Source organism: Pelodiscus sinensis, chromosome 2 (assembly GCF_052426305.1).
Source record: "Pelodiscus sinensis isolate ZL-2025 chromosome 2, ASM5242630v1, whole genome shotgun sequence".
In the NCBI taxonomy this organism is placed as follows: Eukaryota; Metazoa; Chordata; order Testudines; family Trionychidae; genus Pelodiscus; species Pelodiscus sinensis.
This window is the reverse complement of record NC_143053.1, coordinates 146,954,706-146,981,391: the sequence shown is the minus strand read 5'-3', so window position 1 is coordinate 146,981,391 and position 26,686 is coordinate 146,954,706. Positions and strand designations below refer to the sequence as shown.

Genomic DNA, 26,686 nt, shown 5'->3' with positions numbered 1-26,686 from the left:
CCGAAAGTCCTTACATAAACTTATAATAAATTAAAATTTGCTTTTGTAGCTGACTGGGTCTGAGTGATTGTTCCACAGACATTGTTATATTAACAGTGTTAGTAAAATGTATATACCTGTGGAATACATAAATGACAAGACCTAAATGGAAAGCAAGAGAAAGAAAATTAAAGTCAGTGTAGACTTCAGAAGTTACTGTCATGTTCATTGTGAAAAAACTCTTAAGATCAAACACACCATTCCATTATAACGAAAGTGTTGACCACCCTAATATTACAAAATTAATACTACTGCTGCTGGAATATTTTTCAGGCATAAATTTATGCCAGGGTGTAAAGCTTGAGAAAAATGAGTCAAAGTTTCTGGGAGATAAAGCAGTGGAGGTTCAAAACAAGGACACCTTGCTGACAAGTGTAACTTAGAAAAAGCTTACTTTGGAAATCCCACACATGATTAATATGTTGCCTTAGCTGAGTACTGGTGCCTTTTGCTAGTCTTTATAGGTTTCAGTTGCAGATTTAATATATATTAAAAGCCTTTTCAACATATGTTTTGAGCTCTGCAACGATCTATCTAATGCACACTGGCTAGTATGGTAGCTTCGGGTGCCTCTTAAATACCACATTAGTGTCATATGTGTTTCCTAAGCTGCACTATCATAATCCTGAAGTATCCATGGCCCCTTGCAGACATAATATAAGTTTATGTGCCTGATAAGTACCTTGTGGAGTTCCTCAGATGTGTAGTTGTCGAAGCTGACATTCATCTTTACAAAAAATAAGACGAAGTATCATGTTTCAGTCAATAGGCCAGATAGCCAGGAGGAATGATAGCTGAAGGTAGGGTGAGACTGAATTCTATTCCCACTGTGATTCCAATGAGTCATAATGCTTTACATACATTACACATGGCATTTTACAAACATAGTTTGGTTAGATCAGAAAAGAACATGGTAAACTAGACATATAATTTTATCTCCTCCATTTTACAAGAGGAGAAGTTGGAGCTCAGTGAGCTGATCTTGCTGTGTTAGCAACCAGATTAAAAGCATTGTTTCCTACAGTGTAGGATCCTATTGACTTCTAATGACTGGCTGCAAAGATGAAAAGAGCTCTAACACTGCTAAAGATAATGACATTTTTGTTTAACTCAGATGATGGGGGCCTGTGCATTTGAATGGAAGAGTTCTTTGTTCTCTCCCCCATTGATTCCCACAATGGCTATATGGGAATCACATAAGGAGTCATCCAGGTATTCCTCTTCTAGAGGATAATTTTATTTGGGGATGTTTGGGAACATTCAATAAAGCATTCATAAAATGTGGTAATTGGAAAATAAACGTTTTTTCAAGGGGAATAAAAGCTAATGTGTTTTGTCATCTCGTAACTCAAGAACATTTTGTCCCAATAATTCCTAATTTCCATTCTTTTATTCTTCTTATCCAGAGGTAGGCTGGCTCCTCTGATTATCTTTTTCAAAGATACTTTTGTACATACTCCCTGAGTTTCCAATATCTGAGTTATGAATATCTGCACATACAAACATAAGTTCTCCTGCAGCCTCATGGGAGCAGGCAAGAGGTGCAGGTGGCAGTATGTTGTGCAAGTGCTGGCTAGAGGACTCCGGAGGAGCAGAGGGAGGCTGCGCTGCCAGGAGAAGTGGCATTTTTAAGGGGAATCTGCTGCTGCTCTCTGGCCACCAGCTGCACTGAGTCCTCCAGCCGGTACTCACCACCTTCTGATGTGCAGAAGCTGGGCACAGCCCATAGGGAGGAGAGAGAACAGCCAGGTGCCCAGAAGCGCCCTTCAGAATCTTCACCGATTGGCCTGGGGGCGGGAGGCACTCCTCCCGCCCTACCCCCACCCTGCGAGGAGCATGCGACACTTCAAAGCGCCATGCGCTCCTCACAGGGTGGGAGGAGGCTTCGCACGCTCCCCCACTCCCAGGCCAATCAGGGCCTGGGGACGAGGGAGTTGCGCAAAGCTTCCTTCGCCCTGCCCCCACCCTGTGCGAGTGTATGGCACTTTGAAGTGCTGTGCACTTCTCGCCGGGTGAGGGGAGGGTGGAGGGCGCTCCTCCTGCCCCCAGGCCAATCAGGGCTTGGGGATGGGGGAGCGTATGATGTCTCCTCCCTCCCTGCGAGGAGTGCTAGGTGCTTCAAAGTGCTGGGTGCTCCTTGCAGGGCGGGAGGAAGCTTTGCGCACTCCCCCGCCCACTGGACCCTAATTGACCTGAGGGTGGGGGAGCGACAGGGCCTCTCCGGGCCGGATCAACCCACTTGGGAGGCCAGATCCAGCCCGTGGAGTCCCTTTTGTTCCCCCCTGTTCTACTGGCATGGTGTGGCATGGCTCTCTCTCTCTCTCTCTCTTTCTCTCTCTCTGTGTGTAAATACATATTATATTGTTTTATCATCTTTCATCATGATAATGTGTGGGCATGTAGCTTTGATACCTATGCTGATACATTTTCAAGACAATCTGCAAGGCTAAATGATGTGTGATTATTATTTTTTCAAATGACAGCAGTTTTATGGACTAGAATAAATAGCTATTGTGGAGAATGCATCTCAGTTTACCTTGGTGGTGGTAGCCTACCTGGCTATATCCAAGGAGGTTGTTGGGGATGGGCAAAACAAACAGGAGACAAAAGAAGTGTGAAGATAAGATACAGGATGTGAGAATACCAACAGTCCTTGAGGGAACTATGGAGGAAGTTATGAAGTGGGAAGTGCCCCTGCTTAGCTCCAGCCAAGCTGGTAAGCTTCACTCTTCCCATGCCCAAGTCCAGGATCGAAGTGGGCACTTAGCCATTTAAAGAAATCAGGCCTAGAAAAGAAAAAGAATTGGGTGTGTTGCCATGAGCCACTCAGAGAGCACATTCCTCTCCTGGAAGGGATGCAAGGAGGGACAGAGAGCATACTGCAGCGGGGCAGTCTGCTTTTTCTAGCCTAGAAATGGCAGTAAGTGGGCTGAATAGAACTTTTCAAAGAACGATTAAGAGTGAGGTAAATTTGAGTATAGGCTTTTGTTGCTTTTACCCTTTGCTCTGAATCCCGTGTACCTTTGAGTGAATGAATAAATATGGCTTTGTTCTGAAGCAATTGTTTGAGAGTCACACTCATCAGCCACTGTCACAGGCTCCCAGAGCAAAGGTTTTACAGGAGCAGAACTTGTTTGGGCCTGTTGGGTTAACATGGTTGGTTCTGACAGGTGCTGGGTTGCTGACTGAGCCCTCTGTCACGCCAGCTCCCATATAAGACAATAAATTAGAGGTGGCTGGAGTAACCTGGCCCTAATTGGGGAAGCAGAGACAGCTGCAGCTGACTTTGCCTGAGGCTGTAGAAAAGCCTCAAAGGCAGGACGCCAAGGGGGGCAGCAGAAAAAAAAAAAAGGAAAAAGGCGGTGAGTGGCAGCAGGGAAGCAGCCCTGCCTGCACATGGTGAAGGGCCAACTGTACATGGTGAAATGATGGTGGAAACAAGCCTATGAATAAGCTACACCAGTGTTTACTAACCCTCAAGTGCCTTTATGGACCTAACAGAGACACAAGCGAAGGGCAGGGGCTGCTGTGATCTGCTTTGCTACATTAGTAAACACAGCGGCTGTAGCCCAGAGAGGCTTGTGGTAGGAATGTGTGGCTTCACCCAGATGAGGTGAAGGTAGCAAAATCTGTCACTTGAGGGGTGCATGTCAGAGACACAAAAAGGTGTCTAAAGCACAGTTTGGTAACCATGACAACTATTTATGTGCGCTATCAAAATATAGGCACTAGAGGCTTGATTCTCCTTTCATTCACATGGGTTTTATCTTTGTATAACTTCCTTGCTTCAGTTATAGAATCATAGAATCATAGAATTATAGGACTGGAAGGGACCTCGAGAGGTCATCGAGTCCAGTCCCCTGCCCTCAAGGCAGGACCAAGCTCCGTCTACACCATCCCTGACAGATGTCTAACTAACCTGTTCTTAAATATCTCCAGAGAGGGAGATTCCACCACCTCCCTTGGCAATTTATTCCAATATTTGACCACCCTGACAGTTAGGAATTTTTTCCTAATGTCCAATCTAAATCTCCCTTGCTTCACTTTAAGCCCATTACTCCTTGTCCTGTCCTCAGAAACCAAGAGGAACACATTTTCTCCTTCCTCCTTGTGACACCCTTTTAGATATTTGAAAACCGCTACCATGTCCCCCCTTAATCTTCTTTTTTCCAAACTAAACAAGCTCAGTTCATGAAGCCTGGCTTCATAGGTCATGTTCTCTAGACCTTTAATCATTCTTGTCGCTCTTCTCTGTACCCTTTCCAATTTCTCCACATCTTTCTTGAAATGTGGAGCCCAGAACTGGACACAGTATTCCAGCTGAGACCTAACTAGTGCAGAGTAGAGTGGCAGAATGACTTCACGAGTTTTGCTTACAACACACCTGTTGATACAACCTAAAACCATATTTGCTTTTTTTGCAACAGCATCACACTGTTGACTCATATTCAACTTGTGGTCCACTATGACCCCTAGATCCCTTTCCGCCATGCTCCTTCCTAGACAGTCGCTTCCCATCTTGTATGTATGGAACTGATTGTTCCTTCCTAAGTGGAGCACTTTGCATTTCTCTTTATTAAACCTCATCCTGTTTACCTCTGACCATTTCTCTAACTTGCTAAGGTCATTTTGAATTATGTCCCTATCCTCCAAAGAAGTTGCAACCACACCCAGTTTGGTATCATCTGCAAACTTAATAAGTGTACTCTCTATCCCAATATCTATATCATTGATGAAGATATTGAACAGTACATGTCCCAAAACAGACCCTTGCGGAACTCCACTTGTTATCCCTTTCCAGCAGGATTTAGCACCGTTAACAACAACTCTCTGACTACGGTTATCCAGCCAATTATGCACCCACCTTATCGTGGCCCTATCTAAGTTATATTTGCCTAGTTTATCAATAAGAATATCATGCGAGACCGTATCAAATGCCTTACTAAAGTCTAGGTATATGACATCCACCGCTTCTCCCTTATCCACAAGGCTCGTTATCCTATCAAAGAAAGCTATCAGATTAGTTTGGCATGACTTGTTCTTCACAAACCCATGCTGGCTATTCCCTATCACTTTATTACCTTCCAAGTGTTTGCATATGATTTCCTTAATTACCTGCTCCATTATCTTCCCTGGGACAGATGTTAAACTACCGGTCTGTAGTTTCCTGGGTTGTTCTTATTCCCCTTTTTATAGATGGGCACAATATTTGCCCTTTTCCAGTCTTCTGGAATCTCCCCTGTCTTCCATGATTTTTCAAAGATCATAGCTAAAGGCTCAGATACCTCCTCTATCAGCTCCTTGAGTATCCTGAGATGCATTTCATCAGGACCTGGTGATTGTTGGATTGTTCTTTATTTACATCTGTGATGGATAGAAGGAGTGCTGGCCAGCACCTGGTGACTAAGGGGTTAAACTCAGGTTAAATCACTTGATGGTGGCACTACCCCCCAAAGTCAGTAACTCAGGAGGTGGGGGAGTTTGTAAGCAAAGCCTATAGAGGCAAGGTATGTAAGGTCCCTTGCAGGCCCCAATCTTCTGCACTTGTAGTGCCAGAGTGGGGATCAGCCCTGACAACATCTATGCACATGAAAAGAGAATCAGGTTTGGAAACTCCAGGCCTAGCTAATGCCAAAGTTTAAGAACCCAGCCACTATTTCAAGTTGCACATCTGGATCTTCACCTTCCTAGCTGAAGACAAATTCTTCCAAATGAACAGGTTCAAAATTGTGGTCCAAATCCAAAACTTCCCATATTTCAGGATATCCAGATCCAGCTTTTTATAGAGAAAGGTGTGAGCATAAATGGTAACAAGGGATTACTATTCACACATAATTAGGCCTGCAGGGATTAAATTTGTATCAGTAGATGTCAGTGAGTATCAATTTCACTGGACACACACAAATAAATGACAAACTAATTCCGTCTACAATCAAAACTTACAGCTAGGCAAAATAAGAAAAATGCTGCTTAACTCATGGGTTAGATTTAAGGACATTTACTTTATACATTTTGATATGTGACATTGACAATTTGTGTTTTACCCGTTATAAAGCCTTAACTTTTTGAATTTCATTGTCTGCCATCATTAAATAATTGTTCCCACAATTGTGAGAATTTAAATAGTGCTTAAACCCCATAATGTCATGCAACTATAAAGATTTAAATTGCTAAAAATTTGAAAAATAAGCATATCTTATCCATCAAAATGATGAAAAAAATGAATTCTGCCAAGCCTTCAGATAAATAAACCGAACAAAGCTTTCATTCTCTTACGTGGTGAGTCACTGAAACCAGAGCTACAGATTAGTATAAATGTGCTAGGATGTAGCTGTGCAGCTATTTAACATAATTACTTTAATTAGCAACTAAAACTATAATCTCGTTCAGTGTTGAATTGCATACCCATGGGAGCTTTACAGTGCCTCTTTCTCTGCACAGTAGTTGGAAGCATTTGGAAAGGCCTAAAGAGGCTACTCGACAAGCTGGGGTGCTTTGTATGTGTGCCTGACTCAGCTCCGCGATGCTCTACTGCCCTTGCCAGTGTGACCACAGCTACCCTGCTACTCATATTTTCCCTAGCTTGAAAAGAGCTAGCATGTGTATGTATGTGCAAGCACGGAAATCATAGTGCAGACATCAGAGTGAGAGAGGCTAGAAACCTGCCTTAAAAGCTCCGATCTATGTGCAAGATGGTTACAGTACAAATTATTTCAGAAATATCAAAACGCCCCTTCCGAGCACTTTAAATGATGTGACCTTTAATCTGTCATCTTAATATGGGCTTCATTGCACGCATGAAAGGGAACCCGACTACATAAAATCCAAAAATAACTGTTATAAACAGCAGGCAAGTGAAGTTCATAGAACATTTCAGCCAGTCACATTACATTCATAAAATGTTCAGCTAGCCCCGTTACAGTGGACTGCTTCCCGTGTTCTATTAGTTACATAGCAGAAATGTATGGTGTTTCATTAGTCACTCAACCCACCCCGTGTCTGCTTTCCAGTCCTTGTTATCTGAGTGTTCCTCTTCTGGAATAGATGGATCTTGCCCTCTCATTTGGTAATTAATTCCGTTTCTCCTCACTGTTTTAACCAAAGCATATGAGCTGCAGGAATGCATAGCAACACCCACAGATGGCATTCAGTCTGCCCTGGTGCTGGAACTCAAGTAGTATATCCTTGCTGCCAAAGCTCACGCCCCCTCACTCACACGCCCTCACTCACATAGCTAAGGCCAGGGCAATGAGCACATCTTCTTAGCCTCTACAGCTCTTTTGTTAAGCTTGTTTCATGTTTGTTAACAGAAGTCCGGTTTGTTATTTTCAGCGGCACTCATGAGTCATTCCAGAAGGACATTTGAAATAGTGTTCCAAGATGTCGTGGCAGACTCCTTGGTCCACACTGCTCTCTTGGGCTATGTCTACACTGCGACGCTATTTTGGGATACTGGAGTATCCTGAAATAGCTATCCCGCATCTTCACAGCAAGCCCATTATTTTGGGCTCTCTATTCTGACGTCCCTGTAAGTCTCATTCCATGAGGAGTAAGGGACGTTTTGGAATAGTGGGCTATTTCAGAATTTAGTGCTGTGTAGACAGCACTAAATTATGCAATAAGCTATTTCGAAATAAGATCAAAATAAGGTATGCAAGTTGCGTAGCTCAAATTGCATATCTTATTTTGAACTACAGTGCAATGTACACATAGCCTTGGGAGTCTGTCACATAGTGCACTGGGAGCAGAGTCTGGGTGTGTCCTGCTAACTAGGAGGCTATAGCACAGGGAACTACCTAATGGGGGTAGAGAGGGCATAGCTGGCTCCCCCTGTCACAGCCCCTGGTTGTTGGTTGTGTCCGCATGGGGAGGAGGAGTGCCCAGAGAGCAATGAACTCTAGCTAACTTCTGCTGGCAGAGGGTCCATTATGGTCCCTTATACTTTTCTAATCTGTTTTCCATACTCATCAGTGTATTGTTTGAGTGCATTTTGTGGTGCAATTTACATCAGTCATGTGTGGGTCTTTCTTCTCCCTCACCCTCACCTTAGAAGGAGAGAATTGTGTGCGCAGAGAAATGTTTTTGGTGCTTTTTTGTAATGTAAATTCTGCTGTGTTTATGTTAGAGGAGGCCAGGTTGAAGAAATGACTCTTGAATGTGGAGAAAAGGTGGTGAGGTTTGTGATACTCTTGGGATGATTCCTGGAGGAGTTTGTTCCATTGTCTCCGACTGAGAGAGTTCTATCTCCTTTACAGACAAGCTTTACTTTTAGTGGCAGTGGAGTGAAGTTGTTAACAATGGTCTTGATCCCAGAGCATTAGATTATCTTTTAGATATTCTGGACTTAGGCCCTTGAGCACCTTCTAGATAAGGACTAAGAACTTGAACTTGACTCAATGGTCCACAGAAAACCAGTGTTGCTGAAGAGATGTGCTGTAGTGTTCTGTACTCATTGGAGTTTCCTAAAAGCTAGCAGTTTCTTGCCTAAGACAGACAGGTAGCAACAAAGACAGGAATAACTAAGCCAGGTCATTGTTTTCCAGAGAGTGATGGAGCCTTACAGCCAATTGTAGAAAGTAGAAAACACTATTCATGGATACTGCTGTCAGAGCTTAGTGTTGGCAAGGAATCCAGGAGTACACCTAAACTATGGAATAAGTTTGGTTCCTGGACACACCACTCATTTTCTCACCCCTGGCTAGTCAAGTTTTATCTATGTGAACCAGAGAATAGTGTAAGAAAGAGGTTTCCACAGTGTGAACCAAACCCGAAAACAGCAAGAATCTGCCGGATCATTTGCCTTCCCATTCAGTTCACCTTCCTTTCCCTCCTGTGTACAGTTCCACAGGCCATCTCCTTCCATCTGCAATGACATACAATCCCTGTGGTAACTACAGCAGTTGTTTATATTGAAATATCATTGTAACTTGTATTGTGGTGATATCTAAGGGTATGTCTACACTACAACGTTAATTCAAACGACCTTAGTTCGAATTAGTTAATTCGAACTAAGCTAATTCGAACTAACGGATCCAGACTAAAAAACTAGTTCGAATTAGCGTTTTGCTAATTCAAACTAGCATGTCCACATTAAGTGGACCCTGAACCGAGCTTAAGGATGGCCGGAAGCAGTGCTGGCAAGGCATCAGAGGAGGACTTAGAGCGTGGAGATGCTGTCTCAGGCTAGTCGAGGGCTGTGCTTAAAGGGTCCCGACCCCCACCCCGGACAGACAGTTCTCAGGGGTGCCCCGCTTGCAAAGCAGTCCTGGCTTGGAGTGCCCGGAGTACCCACACTGGGCACATCACAGCACTCGGCAATCAGCCCGGCTGCACTTGCCGCAGGCTGCCATCTGGGGAGAGGAGGCAATTGGGGGGCTGCAGGAGAGCTTCCACCCCCAGAAGCCTGCAGAGCCAGCCCAGTCCTCCCTATCGGGGGCTCGTGCCCCATTCCTCCCTCATCTCCTTCCACTTACCCTTACCTAGCCCCTCTTCTTGATGTACAAAATAAAGATAACGTGTCTTCCAAAATGGAATCTGTCTTTATTGAACAAACCTGGGGGAGACTGGGAAAAGGAGGTGGGAGAGGGGAAGAGAGAGGCTAGGAGAGGGGAGGGCAACTAAAATGATCAGAGGTTGGCAACAGGTCCCATATGATGAGAGGCTAAAGAGACTGGGACTTTTCAGCTTAGAAAAGAGGAGACGGAGGGGGGACAGGATAGAGGTCTATAAAAGCAGGAGTTGGGTAGAGAGGGTGAATACAGAAAAGTTCTTCATTAGTTCCCATAAAGAAGGACTAGAGGACACCAAAGGAAAGGAATGGGTAGCAGGCTTCAAACTAGTAACAGAAAGTTGTTGTTCACAAAGCAAAGAGTCAACCTGTGGAACTCCTTGCTGCAGGAGGCTGTGAAGGCTAGAACTAGAACAGAGTTTAAAGGGAAGTAAGATCAAGTCATAGAGGTTGGGTCCATGGAGTGCTATTAGCCAGGGGGTAGGAGTGGTGTCCCTGCCCAAGGTTTGTGGAAGGCTGGAGAGGGATGGCACGAGACAAATGGCTTGGTCACTGTCTTCGGTCCATCCCCTCCAGCATCCCTAGGGTTGGCCGCTGTCGGCAGACAGGCTACTGGGCTAGATGGACCTTTGGTCTGACCCAGGACGGCCATTGTAAGCTCAGGGCTCAGGGTCGGGGGTCTCAGTGGCCCCCCTTGATTCTCTTGCACACCTGCTCCTGGGTGGCCAGGCTGGCAGCTCTCCTGCCATAGCTGGCCACTTTCATGTGCCTAGTGTGGAGATCATGGACGAGGTCCACGATGTCTGCACTAGCCCAGGCAGGTGCCCGCCTCTTGCGGTCCCAGGCAAGCTCCCGGGAGCCGCCAGCCTGGTCCCGGGAAGAGGGGGAGGGCTGGGGGGCATCGGGTGGCTGGCTCAATCCGTACCAGGTGCAGGGTCTGCTGGCTGGGTGCTGGCAGGCTTGCACCTGGCACGGGCACCGTAGCCAGCCCGTGCCCCTTTAAGGGGTCCGGGGCCGGGAGGGGGGCAGACAATTTTCCCTGGTGTTGGCCAGAGTGGCCACCAGGGAAACCTGGGGAGGGCTACCCTCCCACTAGTTCAAATTAAGGGGCTACACACCCCTTAATTCGAACTAGCTAGTTCGAACTAGGCTTAATCCTCGTAAAATGAGGTTTTCCTAGTTCGAACTAAGCGCTCCGCTAGTTCGAATTAAGTTCGAACTAGCGGAGCGCTGGTGTAGCGCCTATGAAAGTTAATTCGAACTAACGTCTGTTAGTTCGAACTAACTCTGTAGTGTAGACATACCCTAAGTTCCAGTCAGAACTGTGGTATAGTGGGCTAGTTGTTTTATTTATTTTAGGTGTCTTTTAATACAATTTAATAGCTCAAAATATGGAGGACAGACAGCTCATTGTGCACCAGCAGCAAGTACTCCACAGGGCAGAGGCTGAGAACCTCTGGCTAATAGAATATTGTGCAAGTCACAGTGAAGTTAATTATTTTACAAGCACTAAATGCTAACCTTTTAAAATGGAAACCACTGCCAAAGAGAGAATACTTGATGTATCCCTGCCATCTCTTTACTGTTTCATTATTTTGGTAATGAAAATGTATAAATTTACCTGTAACAAAATAATTGCAATGTATATATTCTCTATCGATACATGATTTGAATGTAGATGACATATACAGTATACAGCTCTATCTCATAGTGTGAAGGGAGACCATTAATTATATATAATTATATATATATATATTAAAGGGAGACCACTATATATATTAATGGTCTTCCTTCACACTATCAGAGAGAGGGATAATATATATATATATATATATATATATATATATATACACACAGTTCATCACATTTAAAAACACCATGTCAATACAATGAATAAAAATTGGGGGAAGGGAAAGTTGTTTGAAAAAAACTCTTTATTTTTTCACTTAATATCATAAGAAATATCCTTTTTTCATTTTTAACTGTGGGCTGAGACATATGTTTGTTGCAATTAATTGCAAACTGATAAAACTTCATTTGAACAGTTGTGTAATTAAGGCACAACAAGAGAGCTCCTTTTGGTTTTAGTAGAATCATAGAATCGTACATTGCTTAGAAGTTTTAATTGCCTTTGGAAGCTGGGGAGAAGTTCATTCTGTAACTGTTTTATTTACAATTCAGGAACCATTATTATGTCAGAAGATTTGCGAGATGCTTTGGATAACATGTATGATGCCAGAATTCCAAAGCTTTGGTTCAAGATTTCCTGGGAGTCTGCTACTCTAGGGTTTTGGTTTACTGAGCTTCTTGAAAGGAACCAGCAGTTTAGTAGCTGGCTGCTGGATGGTCGACCAAATCAATTCTGGTTGACAGGATTCTTTAATCCACAGGTAAGGTTACCAACTTAGTTTAAACATGATATTTTAAATCTTACGCAATAACTGCTAAATGGTAAACTTGAGGAAACTTCCAGCTATCTTGGTTTTATTTATGTCCTGAGTTAAACAAACCCTAAACCTTAAGGATGACAGGTTTATTAGACCAAAATATTGTTGCTGAAATAACAGGAAGCAGCACCATCAAGTTATGATAATAGAAGGTACTGAAATAGGCTCAATGTCCTTCTGCACATTTCAACTCCTTACTCCCTTTTTCTTTCTCTTTCATTCCTCTCCTTTCCTTGCAATAACAGTCATTTGCTTGTCGTTCATTTATTGAAAGCTCCCCAGAAAATGAAATAATGACAATTAAAAAAAATAAGCCTGAAAAACATGGACTTCATGGGTAAACTAGGACTTGCCTATGAGCTCTATTGGGCCAGTTCCATAATGTGGAGTTATTTATTATGTCAACAGCACCTTACATTGTGCTAGGCAATTTACAGAGAGATGAAGAACACAGTCCCTATATTGCATATCCTGACATAACAAAAAGAAAGGAGACAAAGGGTGTGTCTAGACTACATGCCTCCTTCGACGGAGGCATGTAGATTAGCCAGATCGGAAGAGGGAATGAAGCCGCGATTAAAATAATCGCGGCTTCATTTAAATTTAAATGGCTGCCCTGATCTGCCGATCAGCTGTTTGTCGGCAGATCGGGGGAGTCTGGACGCGATGCCCCGACAAAGAAGCCTTTCTTCATCGACACAGGTAAGCCTCGTGAAACCAGGTTTACCTGTGTCGATGAAGAAAGGCTTCTTTGTCGGGGCATCGCGTCCAGACTCCCCCGATCTGCCGACAAACAGCTGATCGGCAGATCGGGGCAGCCATTTAAATTTAAATGAAGCTGCGATTATTTTAATCGCGGCTTCATTTCCCTCTTCCGATCTGGCTAATCTACATGCCTCCGTCGAAGGAGGCATGTAGTCTAGACACACCCAAAGAGAAGGACTGAGAGTGGAAGAAGGGGGAATGAAGAACTCACACCTTCATCATGTGGCTGCTTTGGAAGGATGCAACAGATATTTCCAAGAACTGTGACATCTGGAAATGATGGATTTTGAGAAGACTTGGGTCAGCATGTGGCCAATTTTGGAGAACCAAGTTATTTTAAAGATGCATCTTTATTAATAGCAATGGATGTTAGCAATGTAAAGGTTAGCTGATGGAGTTGCCCAGAAGAGAACAATTAGTGATGGAGATAGACGTGGCAAATATTCTCCTGTTTGAATATCTTCGGGTGCGTATCAGGACTGACTGTTTTGGAGACTAAATAGTCTACTCTCACAATTTTATACTGCCGGGATCCTGTCCTACAGAGCTCAGAATACAAGATATAGGAGGCCCATGGTAAACTGTGACAGGATATGTTGGGTTCAAAGAAGCTGTTATAGTTTGACAAGTGATTTTGTGCAGAATACTCAGAGTCCATTACACGCACTTTAAAATGTCCCTGAATTGTCATTACCCTGTCTGATCAGTTGCTCTTTCATCTACCTTACCATTGCTGCTGTTAGGGCTGATGCACTATTTTTGGTAATGGGAAATGAGGTGTAAAAGCTAGTGCTTGTCTGAGGAATGGTTAGACAGCCCAAACTTCATATTGTTTCCTGATATCATCTTCACTTAGCACTGCTAAATTTTTGCACTAAAAGAACAGACAGTTTTTACTCTGGCCTTATTCATTGCTTTTTGTTCATGCCTTGGCCTAAGGACAGGTTTGCCAAAATGGGTATTCTACTTGTTGGCTCTGGACAGCTGGATACCTCAATAAGAAGCCAAGTAATCAGAATAAAATGTCTCCAAACAAGCTGGGACTTAATAGACCACAACAACTCAGGAAGAGCCTGCAGAAGTCTGCAAATTTACCACTATACAACACACATTTGTAACACTCTCTGTACTTGGAAAGTTTACAGAAGAATCACTGAATACTGTATGTTTACATGACTTTAATGTTCATTTGTGTCAGCAATTACAAACATAAAAGTCAGAAGCTTATTTTTGTATTGCCCATACCGCTGTCGAGTTTTCCGTCGGTGAGACATTTTTTTCTGAACAGCAGGCATCCTGCTAAATTCTAGTGTGTCACAGCATTTAAATTAGAATGAATAACATAGTTATTCATTTAAAAAAATCAGTATTATAGGGATCCGAGATTTAGAAAATGAATTCCCAGCTACAAAAATGGGCTCAAAGGGATAAAGAATTAATATTACTGCCAAAACTGGCTTTTTAATAACTTATAAAATAGTCAAGAATACCTCTCATTTGTATAGCTCAAAAGTGTATGCCTTATCCCCCTCTGTATAGACTTCTCTCTTCTCTTTGCATCAGTGTATTGATGAAGGCAATGATAGTATGCTCTTGTATTAAAAATAGAGGGCCCAATTCTGTTATGACTTACACTGGTTCTAAACTAAGGTAATTTCAGTGACTTCATGGAGACTTCTGAATTATATAGCTGTGACCAGGATCAGGCCAATATGTGAAAGAAACCCAGTTCCTTTGAATCTACACTTTCCTTTTGTAGCTACACTTTTCTTTTGTGTCTGCATTGAGCCCAGCAAACCGGCTTAAGTAAAATGAGACCTGACCTGAACCCTCACCCATCCCATGAATTAATTTAGCACTACATCTTTTTGAGAAGTCTGAGAAAATGTGTTTAAGAGAGAGTTTACAAAATGTTGGCACCTTTCACACATCTTTACGCCTCTAGGCTACAGCTAGAAAAGCAGTACCCTTGCTTTAGTGCACTTTCAATACAAGCTAGTATGATGGCTCTGATTTATTTTTGTGTTTAAAATAAATCAGTTATAATGTGAGTGATCAAAAATACCCAAGCACTGCTTTCTGCTGCAGCAGGATCTTAGTGTTCTGGAAAGGGTTCTTCTGCCCATTCACCAATGCACACTTATTTCTGCAGTAACGTAATGTTTTGCAGGCATAGTTGAGAAATATGAAATAAATCATAATGGGTGGCCTCCCACATTAGCTGAGTGAGGTGAAGAGGAAAACATGTTTATTATAACATTAAGTGTAATTGACTACCCTCTATCACATCAGATTCCCTAGTTGTCTTGTTTCTCCACATCTAAAGACTCAAAGTTAGATTGCATTAGTTCTTGGAAGGGAAAGAAAACAAAACTCCTATTCACATCAGCAGCCTCTAGTGAATATGCTGAAAGGCATGCAGATGTGTGTGATTAAATATCTTGCCCTAATTCAAAATCTGAATGAAAATTTAATAGACCACTAGAAACTGAAACAAAACACCATGAGAATGTCAATTGTGTTACAAGAGAGAGAGAAAAGCAGGATAACGGAACCCACTACTATATTACACTGATGTGCACCTGATTCCTCTTGCTTCACCGTCAGTAATGGTAGAATCGTGCAGCCAGTCCTTTCAGTCTCAGCCCATTTCTTCCATTGACTAGGATTCTTTCCAGTGCACCGATCAGTGTTATGAACCCCAATGTAGACAATGAACAGATCCTGCCATCTTTGTGATAATAGCCAGTCTCTGCCTTCTGTTTCAGGTTGTTCCTAATGGATGGCTATCCTTCCGTTCTTATGATTAAGAGTTATTTTTTATTATTGTATTTGTTGTTATCACTATTTCTTTGTTTGCCAAGTATTTGAACCACTTTCTACTTATCTTTTTACTTACCATCCTCCCCTTTCTATGTAGCTCTTCTCTGTGCTTTCTTAGTTTATCTGGAATATGGTACCTCTTTGGGGCCTTCCAAATAAGGATACTTGGCTTTTAGTTTTATGGGTTTCAACCAGGAGAGTTGTCTTTCCAACAGCTTTCAATGACCAGGCCAGACCTCAGATATTGACCTTGCTGCAGAAACGGACTTACATTTTTATCATCTGACTCTTCCCTCCTCCACCACCTGTCTTTGGTGTATGGAAGGACCATCATTGTATGGTCTGATTGTGCTGCACATAATTGATTTAGTTGACTCCTGAAGCTTGATTCTGTTGTGCATAGCAGCAGGAACTGCCAAAGCTATTGAAGAAGTCACAGTTTTAGGCCCATTTCTTCCATGTGCTGATGCTAAGGGGTTTTATGGGGATAGCTTGCGAGGCCATCTCCCAACCTTCCAGCTTTATCAAAGCTAGGAACTGGCACTAGGAATAAGGAATCCATGATTAATGTGAAAAGGCCTGCAGCCATACCTCTTATGTGCTCTATTCCCCCCAGTACTCACAGACAGGTGGCTTCCGTACCTGTTTGAACCAAGATGCTGATGATTTCTTTCTTTGGAAGCAGGACCAAGCATAGGGCTCAATGTGATCTACTGCACCACAATTTAAAGAGTAACAGTCCAAACCTGGCAGTGTAACACTCCCTAAACACAAACCAACACAGCCAGCACACACAACAATCCACATCAAACATAGTGCATCACTATAATACCTCCATTTACCTCTTGTACAAATCCTCACATAGTACCTCACACGCAGCCCAGCCAGTGTTCACCATCACTTCAAACATCACTCTGAAGACTAGAGTGTCTGTTGACTCAGTGACTATGTCTAGACTGCATCCCTCTGTCGACAGAGGGCTGCAAACCAAGCACATCGAAATTGCTAATGAAGCAGGGATTTAAATAACCCGGGCCTCATTAGCATAAACATGGCCGCCGCTTTTTTCCGAAATGGAGCTTTTTTTGAAAAAAAGCTGGTCTAGACGCGGATCAGTCGAAAATAAACCCTTTTTTGACAGATCCTGTATTCCTCAAAAGACGAGGTTTAGAGGATCTGTCGAAAAAGAGTGTATTTTCGACAGATCCGTGTCTAGACTGCTGTTTTTCTTTTTTCACAAAAGCTCCGTTTAGAAAAAAGCAGTGGCCATGTTTATGCTAATGAAGCGTGGGCTGTTTAAATCCCTGCTTCATTAGCAATTTTGACGTGCCTAATCTACATCTCTCGGTCGACAGAGAGGTTTGGTCTAGACACAGCCAGTGTGAAGTGATGTTTACAGCTACAAGAGTCTTTTTTTTCTAGACAAGTGCCAAGTTCAATAATCACTGGGATTTGGAATCTGTTCCAATCCAGTTTTTAGCATCTCAGCCACATTTGATTTTTTTGTACACACGGCTTTACAACTGACACCTGTGCACCAGCTAGAGCTTTCAGCTGCCAATAGTGAATAATAATCATGGGCCAGGTCACCCAACAGTTTCTAGAACTCCCAGTGAAGATCTTTCATTGCTTCCAATTCCATGATGGCCTCGTTTCCTCTCCCTGACTGACACTCCCAATAGGCATGTTAAGGACTAGTCGACTAGTCAACTATCTGATAAGCAAATGGTCATCAGATAGTAAACAGGATAGTCGACTAGTCACTTCCTCCCCCCTTTCCTGCCTCTAGCAGATAGAGGGTACGTCTACACTACAACGTTAATTCGAACTAACTTAGTTCGAATTAGTTAATTCGAACTAAGCTAATTCGAACTAACGGATCCAGACTAAAAAACTAGTTCGAATTAGCGTTTTGCTAATTCGAACTAGCATGTCCACATTAAGTGGACCCTGAACCAGGCTTAAGGATGGCCGGAAGCAGTGCCGGCAGGGCATCAGAGGAGGACTTAGAGCGTGGAGATGCTGTCTCAGGCTAGCTGAGGGCTGTGCTTAAAGGGTCCCGACCCCCACCCCGGACAGACAGTTCTCAGGGGTGCCCTGCTTGCAAAGCAGTCCTGGCTTGGATTGCCCGGAGTACCCACACTGGGCACATCACAACACTCGGCCATCAGACCGGCTGCACTTGCCACAGGCTGCCATCTGAGGAGAGGGGGCAATTGGGGGGCTGCAGGAGAGCTTCCACCCCCAGAAGCCCACAGAGCCAGCCCAGTCCTCCCCATCTGGGGCACGTACCCCATTCCTCCCTCACCTCCTTCCACTTACCCTTCCTTAGACCCTCTTCTTGATGTACAAAATAAAGGACAATTGTGTTCAAAAATGGAATCTGTCTTTATTGAACAAAACTGGGGCAGACTGGGAAAAGGAGATGGGAGAGGGGAAGAGAGAGGGTGGGAGAGAGGAGGGCAACTACAATGATCAGGGGTTGGAAACAGGTCCCCTATGAAGAGAGGCTAAAGAGACTGGGACTTTTCAGCTTAGAAAAGAGGAGACGGAGGGGGGACAGGATAGAGGTCTCTAAAAGCAGGAGTTGGGTGGAGAGGGTGCATACAGAAAAGTTCTTAATTAGTTCCCATAAAGAAGGACTAGAGGACACCAAAGGAAAGGAATGGGTAGCAGGCTTCAAACTAGTAACAGAAAGTTGTTCTTCACAAAGCAAAGAGTCAGCCTGTGGAACTCCTTGCTGCAGGAGGCTGTGAAGGCTAGAACTAGAACAGAGTTTAAAGGGAAGTGAGATCAAGTCATGGAGGTTGGGTCCATGGAGTGCTATTAGCCAGGGGGTAGGAGTGGTGTCTCTGCCCAAGGTTTGTGGAAGGCTGGAGAGGGATGGCACGAGACAAATGGCTTGGTCACTGTCTTCGGTCCATCCCCTCCAAGGTTCCTAGGGTTGGCCGCTGTCGGCAGACAGGCTACTGGGCTAGATGGACCTTTGGTCTGACCTAGGACTGCCATTGTAAGCTCAGGGCTCAGGGTCGGAGGTCTCAGTGGACCACCTTGATTTTCATGCACACCTGCTCCTGGGTGGCCAGGCTGGCAGCTCTCCTGCCCTAGACGGCCACTTTCCTGTGCCTAGTGCGGAGATCATAGATGAGGTCCACGATGTCTGCACTAGCCCAGGCAGGTGCCCGCCTCTTGCGGTCCTGGGCAAGCTCCTGGGAGCCGCCAGCCTGGTCCCGGGAAGAGGGGGAGGGCTGGGGGACATCGGGTGGGTGGCTCGATCCATGCCAGGTGCAGGGTCTGCTGGCTGGGTGCTGGCAGGCTTGCACCTGGCACGGGCACCGTAGCCAGCCCGTGCCCCTTTAAGGGGTCCGGGGCTGGGAGGGGGGCAGACGAGTTTCCCTGGTGTTGGCCAGAGTGGCCACCAGGGAAATCTGGGGAGGGCTAGCCTCCCACTAGTTCGAATTAAGGGGCTACACAGCCCTTAATTCGAACTAGCTAGTTCGAACTAGTCTTAATCCTCGTAAAATGAGGTTTTCCTAGTTCGAACTAAGCGCTCCGTTAGTTCGAATTAAATTCGAACTAACGGAGCGCTAGTGTAGCGCCTATTAAAGTTAGTTCGAACTAACGTCTGTTAGTTTGAACTAACTTTGTAGTGTAGACATACCCAGAGGCAGTAAGAAGGGGGGGAAAGGGGATACTTCAAAGTGGCAGCACTGCACAGAGCCCGGGATCAGCTGGGGGCTCCCCAGCTGACCCCAGGCTCCGTGTGGCATGCCAGCTCTGAAATGTACAAGCGCCCACATAGAGCCCAGAGTCAGTGGGACTTCCCACTGGCCCTGCAGTCCACGCGGCATTCCAATTTTGGAATGCTCAAGAACCCCCACTGGGGCTAATAAATTAATTGCTAACATCCCTAACTCCCAGCCTGCTAGTCTTACCCCCTTTCTATATTCCATCCTTTGTTTCATACCTATAGTGCTCTGTCTGGCATGTCTTCCACTTCTGTCCATCAAAGCCTCATTCCCTCTATTCCTTGAAATCTGGTCTTGAAACCTCCTTCTCCCCAGGCTCCCTCTCTCACTTCCCTGAACCTTTGTTTTATTCTTCTTGTGTCTCAGATTATAGATCTTTGGGACAGAAATGAATCTCACGGTGTCTCTAAATGCTGCCTCATTTACTGTGCTGTATAAATGAGCATCAAATGAATAAAATATAATAAAATAATGTAGTATAGCTTTGCCACGCGCCATTAAGCAGGGACTGCATTTCACCCTGGTGAGGGCTGCATTTCAGCAGGGGATGATTTGAATCCTGTGCCAACTTCCTTTGTATTTAAATGCAAGTTTGTAAAGTGCTTTGGCATCCTTGTGGGACGAGAAGTACTTTTGCAGTGTAAATGACTAATGATATTATTCTTGGAAAAGCAAAGCTGTAAAGCAGATAGTGAAATACTAAAATTATTTGTGGCCCACCAATTGCCTGTGTTCAGAAATGACACAAACACATTAAATTAATCTGGCATATTTGTCAGATCTCCCTCCATCTGTCCAAAGTATCTGTAGCTGTAAAGTATGTCTGCTAAGTGGTATAACTTCTGATATGTTAAATTAAGTTTAACTGCTGGAGGCTTTTTGGCATCCGCATCCAAATAGCAAATACATAATGGTGCATAGCACTGTGATTATAAATGAAAGCAGTTCGTTTAACTAGTGCACTTGAGTTCCTAAGCGGATGACATGTCATATGGCATGCAGTGCTTCTAAATCATGCTTATAACTATGTAAGAAACAGTACTGGGGAAATGGCTACAGCTCAAGCTTTCCTCTTAGCTCTCTATTTAACATTGTTTTATGACAGGGATTCCTAACGGCCATGCGGCAGGAAACAACACGCTTGAATTTAGCCAAAGGCTGGGCCCTCGACAGCGTTATTTTACACAATGATGTCACTAGAATGATGAAAGAAGATATTACCAGCCCTCCTCCTGCTGACATTGGCGGGGTGTATATCTATGGCCTTTTTCTGGATGGAGCAGGTTGGGACCGTAGGAACATGAAGCTCACAGAGTCTGCGCCAAAGGTGAGTGTCAGACTGTCAGCAAAGGGCCTGTGGCACGGTTACAGCATGTTAAATGAAACCCGGTTGGTAGGGAAACGTTCGGCGTGACGCAGGCAGTGTTTGCACAACATATGTTTGGTGGGATACCGTGCTACCTGGGGGACATGAATGGGTTGATAGCAGCTTCATGCCTTTCAGTGTGCAAAAGCCAAGCTTGCAGGCAGCCCCTCAGCTTTCACTCCCCAGAAAGGTAACGGACACTTCACACAAAGTGCTGCGCTTTGGAAGAAAAGGCGAGCACACAAGCACCTCTCAACTGGCAGAGGCGCTTTGGCATGTGCATGGCTGGGCCACCCTCTCAGCCATGGAAGCTGGATCCAGGACTGCCTAGGGAGGGAAGGATAAATGTGGAGAAAGGGTTAGAACAATGACACTCCATTGTGAAGAGGAATCTTAGAATCTCACGTGGGGCAGGCTAACTGGGGCAGGCCAAAGTCGTACTCCCCTGCTTCCGGGAGCCGCAGGCACATCACTATATAGTAGTAATGCCCACATGTAGTAGCAGCACCTCCAGTCAGAGCTCAACAACTTTTCCCCTGGAGTACCGGCACCTCTTTTTTTTTTTAACAAAAAAAGCACTGCCCGCATCCATCTCACGTCGAGCTCTGGGCCCATCAAAACTTGTAAGCAAAACAGGCTAGGATATGATAGATGCCACTGAGGACCAAACCATCGGAATCATAGAAACCCTTGGCATTTTTTCCCCAAGTAGATGTGTTAGCTCATTCATCTAAAACAATTGCCTCTGTGATATCAGCGGTGTGTAGTATTATTCAATTCCCACCCCAGACTCCTAGGCTGCATCTAGACTGGCATGATTTTGCGCAAATACTTTTAACGGAAAAGTTTTTCTGTTAAAAGTATTTGCACCAGAGAGCGTTTACACTGGCACGGATGCTTTTGCGCAAAAGCATCCGTGACACTGTAGATGCTCTCTTGCCCAAGAAAGCTCCGATAGCCACTTTAGCCATCGGGCTTTCTTGCGCAATAAATTAACTTGCCTGTCTACACTGGCATCTTGCGCAAGAATACTTGTGCAAGAGGGCTTATCCCTGAGTGGGAGCACCATAGTATTTGTGCAAGAACCACTGATTTTGTACAGTACAAAGTCAATGTTCTTGCACAAATACTCACGGCCAGTGTAGACAGGCGGCAAGATTTTGTGCAAAATCTTGCCAGTCTAGATGCAGCCCTAGGGTTCCTGTATTCTGTGAAATGTTGCCAGCGGTAACTACATTGCAGTCATGGTTAGGGAATTATTGATGGGCTTGGTAAAGCACTTTCACCTCCCACTGGGTGAAACCTTTGTGGTTGTGCCAGCCCACTGTGACGTTCTGTGTTCATGGTAAGAGGTGTACCCCGTGTGTGCCTTTCCTGACTGACTGAAACAACTGTTTATAATCTTCTTGTAATCAAGCAATGCCATACAGTTGTGCCGCAGACCCTGTGCCTGACTGTGCTCAAGCTGGATCTTTGTGTCAGATAGTTAACTGTAATTTATAGTGAGGGGTAAATCTCAGGGACTTAGATCTGGCTTGGATCAATACCCAACAGGCACCTGTTTGCTCTTTGAAGTGCCACTGCTAGCAAAACCAGCTAAGGCACGTGGGGCTGCTAGTGGCGGCTTCTCTTTGAAGCTCCATGATTGCTGACTAGCAAAGGGGAGAAGGGAAGGGAAAGCCTGAGGAAAGCTAATGAAAAGACCTGGAAGCAAAGGAAAACGGCTCCCTCCCCCATTCTCCCCATGCTCCTTGGCTCTTTTCCGGTCCCCCCCTCCTCACTGCCTTTACCTCCCAGCTCCTCCCAACTCCACAGACACCCTGGGGCTTTGACTGGACTGAAAATAATTTTGGGATAGTGCCCGGCTAAGCAACAGCATCAGGCTGATACTCCCTGCTGCCCCTGCTCAGTCTGGCAAAGCATCTTCCCAGCAGCACTGCTGTAAGCACAGAAGCAGCAGAAAAAGTCGTGTGTGTGTGTGTGTGTGTGTGCGTGTGCGTGTGCGTACACGCGTGTGCACACATCATTCCCCTTGGTGGCCCCTGCAGTGCTCCATGACTGGCTGTCCCCTAGTGTGCGGTTGTCTGTGACCACCATTTGTTAAATTGTTCATGGGTTTCAGTGGCCCTGGAATGGCTCTCTGAGTGGTTTGTTTTTGTTAATGTTCCCCATAGGTGCTCTTCACAAGTCTTCCTGTTGTACACGTGTATGCTATCAGCACCACAGCACCCCCGGACTCAAAGAAACAGCCAGGGGGCTTGTACTCCTGTCCCGTTTACAAAAAACCGCGACGCACGGACCTGACGTACATTTTCTCTTTATATTTGAAAACAGTGCAAAACCCTGACCACTGGACTCTGAGGGGAGTTGCACTACTCTGTGATTCCAAATAGCACGGTGGCAATAAGATCCAATAGGAGCTGGGCCAAGGGCTGTCAGGCTTTAGTTTTATTACATAACCGTGTATATGTCTTTCCATAGACAAATGGGCAATAGCAAATAATATTTGTAGGGACAGCTGTATCTGTGTGTTGATTTGTGTGATCTGTTCACAGCAGAAATCATTAAACATGTTTTATTTGGGAACATCAGCCAGGGAACCTTCAAATCTGTGACATGGAGAACAATTATAGGTGTGAAGTCTAGTTGCATTTAATATATGCCCATTGCTGCATAAATTAGCTCATTCTACTAAAATACTCTAGTGCACTGTCAAAATGTATATTCCATTAAAATACCTCTTGCTTGAAACGATTGTTCCAGCTAGATTGGAGAATGATTCCTTATAGATATTATTTCCTTGTCAAAACACTGTTGTGCTGACCGGCATTGGTGATTGCAGTGATCGCAAACCATTATAAGAGTGGGTGTGAATACGTGCTTCAAATAACATAACTTTCAGGACAAGTCAGTCACAAGTCCCCTTTACCCTCTAAGACAAAAGTGTGTGGGGGGGGGGGGGAGGGGGAGGAACAGGAATCTGCCCAGGCTTTGTGGGCAGAGGGATTTTGCTGGGTAAGCTGCATGTGCATGTACACAGAACAAAGAGAACAAGCAAGCCTCAAAGGCAGGAAGAAAGCCAAGCAGTTGCTTTAAGCACAGAGTGAGCCAGGAGAAGCCTAGAGGAAGATTCTGGGTTTGGTGCCGTCTGAAGAGGCTGCAAGCGAAGACAGAATCCTGTTCTTTTATATTTCTTGTAAACAAGACTGCAGCCAAGAAAATACCATCTCCATCATTGATTTCTGCTTCTAAATAGAACATCTCTAGGGACCTGAGCTTTGGCCCCTCAATCCAAACAGGGACAAGGGCAGAGGTTGATAATTATGCAGTCATGTTTCAGCTCCAAGTGCGCCATCAGCTGCAGCATGACTGAAGAAAGATGGCACGATAGCCAATCATCTTGGAAATGCACCAGCTCACAGCAAGTTTGGCTCTCTGGCTACAATCACTGCTTTAAACAACTCAGATGGCAGTGTAGGCTGCCTCTGGGGAGAGACATTTGGCTGAGCTGGCAGCTAACGTTTTGGAAAAATATGAAAAAAAGATTTGGTTTTTAATTTTTAGAAACATTTGATTAATGCTTAGTGACTGGAAACTGAGATGTGAGGTTCTTTCACTACCCTGCCCCACCCACTTCCTTTCTTTCCCTTTCTTTTTTGTGCATTTTTTTCCATTGTCTCCTTGCTTTTATAATAATAAAATTAAAAGGCCATGTACCATAAGATCAAATGTATGCACTAAAAAAGGCATGCTTAATTTGCATGCAGATACTTCTGATTTCATATGTAAAGTGGATAATTGTGCATACACATAGACACATCTGCTGCTTGACCATTACCTCTTCTGTGGTAGTTATAGCGGTCACGCAGAAATGCAAGCTCACCTCACATGAGAGCGTTTTCACTGAAGAGTGTTGCAGTTTTCTAGCCTCTTTGTTGCTGCTGGTTCCTTGGTCTTATACCTGTTTTTTGCACCAGTATTTGTGATAAAAATGAAAGGAACAGCAGCTGGCATTCTAGAAACTCCATCCAGAAATGGCTGCAGAGTTTGTTATTTTTATTAGTAGTGTGTGCAGCTTCCATGCAAAGCAAAGATGGGAGTAAATTAAGCTTGGTTTGAAAACAAGGCTACTACTGGCAGAAAAGCGGTATGACTTTTTTTGCCAGGATCGTCTCAAAGGAATAGGCATTACTGTTGGGGCCAATCTCCTTCTCCCTCCTTTCTCTCGCTCTGTTTTTGTGCAGATACCTTTGATTTTTCTGCCCATTTAAACAGTGAGCCTGCCCACTGCTCCAGAAACAGGGTTCAGCTTTTCACACAGTTGGTTTTATTTTATATTTAGTAGTTGCAGGACTCTTACTGTCAGGAGGAGTAAAATTCACTTCCACAGCTAGCACCGAGTGTCAGACTTGTTCCTGGAAAACAGAGGACAGGCTGTGCCTCACGGGTCACAGGCTACCCTTGATCTGTGCACAGAACTCACTGCACACAATTCCCAGGAGACGACAGACCTAAAAGAGACCACACTGTCAAAAGGCTCACCACTCCTCCCACCTGGAGTGCAGCTGCTTGCAGCCACTAACTTCAATAGGCTTTCAGGGTATGAAAGTGATATAGGCTCAGGCTTTAAGAGCATCATTTTGACTCTTTGGGATACTACGGAAAAGATCAGCGAGGATGTTAAACAGGACAAAGCTGCTGCAGTCCAAGCAATTAGTATTTTTTTCTGTGTGAGAAGTAAATAACTTTGATAGCTTACTGAGCTGCAACAGTCTTCAAAATACTATTGCTAATACACACTGTTAAAATGAAGAGTACTTTGAAACATTCTTTGCGCAGCTCAAAAGCTCGCGTCTTGCTATACAAACATCGCTTCTAACAATTGTGATCATTGGATAGAATTTCCATGTAATGAGAACAATAAAGCATTTCATCCTAATTATAGCTCCCCCCCCCCCACCTTGCTTTACAGAGTTAAAATGAAATTAGAAATTAAATAGCCCTTTTAAAAAAAATTATTCCCCAGCGCCAGCCCTCGGGAAAATGATGTTGGCTGCCCAGTGTAACCCACACACCTAGTATGGTTCACTGTCCCATGCTGTAGCACTACACCACAGCAACAGCTAAGAACCTCTACAGCAGGGCTCCTCAACTTTGGAAGCCCAGGGGGCCACACCGATACAGCACATGCCAAGGGCCACAACTTAACTGTGGTTGCACTTGCAAATAGTTTCTTTCGCACTGATGGGCATGAATACAAAGATTAAGGCAAGACCACACAACACACAGGCCCCATTTAAGTCAGTTCTGCTGATATTAATAAAATGCAGTATTGACCCCATTTCCACCCATATGACAGCACTTTTAATGAGCACTGACAGTCCATGAGTTCATCTAACTTGAGGGAATAATCAGGGTCATCCGTAGGCTATACACAGTAACATTAAACTGGTGCCCCTTTGCCCGATGGCAGCTGGGAGCAGGGGACACAATGATTTTTTAAAAGATGAGTTTTTTAAATCTTCAGCAACACACTAATGAAGTATTTTAAAACAATTTTTAAATTCGGGCCCTGTAAACTAACACACTAACTTCAGACACTGACAGTAGATACCTGGAATTGGCAAATGCCTGTTGAACGGCTTCATTACCTCTTGCATGGCTCTTTCACAGGTTCAACGTTCTGCTAATAGATCTAGCAAACTTTTTCACTTTTAAGTTAATTAGAGCCTCTTGGGAGGAAGCAGAGTCACAGAACAGGGATAGGAAGAGGCAGGTGGTGCCCCAGATTTCCTGGTGCCCTGTGCAACGGTGCATATGGGTAAGGACGACTCTGGGAATAATGAAAGAATCACCCAGTTTATCTTTCCTTTGATTTTTCCCCCCAACACTGCATATTCTTTTCTTTTCGTGATTGCTGTTTGAGAGAGCTCATTTTGTGCCTCTGTGATTCAATTTTTATGTAAAACGCATATCAAAAGAAGACCAG

General features: G+C 44.4%; 1 protein-coding gene across 1 annotated transcript in view; it reads left to right on the top strand.

Moving 5' to 3' along the window:
• The window catches only part of LOC102447295 (dynein axonemal heavy chain 5-like), a 290,514-nt gene extending 266,886 nt beyond the window's left edge, over positions 1-23,628 (top strand). The window contains exons 75-77 of the mRNA XM_014581788.4: positions 11,729-11,937; positions 20,437-20,658; positions 22,872-23,628. Coding sequence (XP_014437274.3) covers positions 11,729-11,937; positions 20,437-20,658; positions 22,872-23,090 — 650 coding nt within the window. The 3' untranslated portion in view covers positions 23,091-23,628. The remainder of the gene's footprint in view (positions 1-11,728; positions 11,938-20,436; positions 20,659-22,871) is intronic.
• Positions 23,629-26,686: the final 3,058 nt, after the last annotated feature.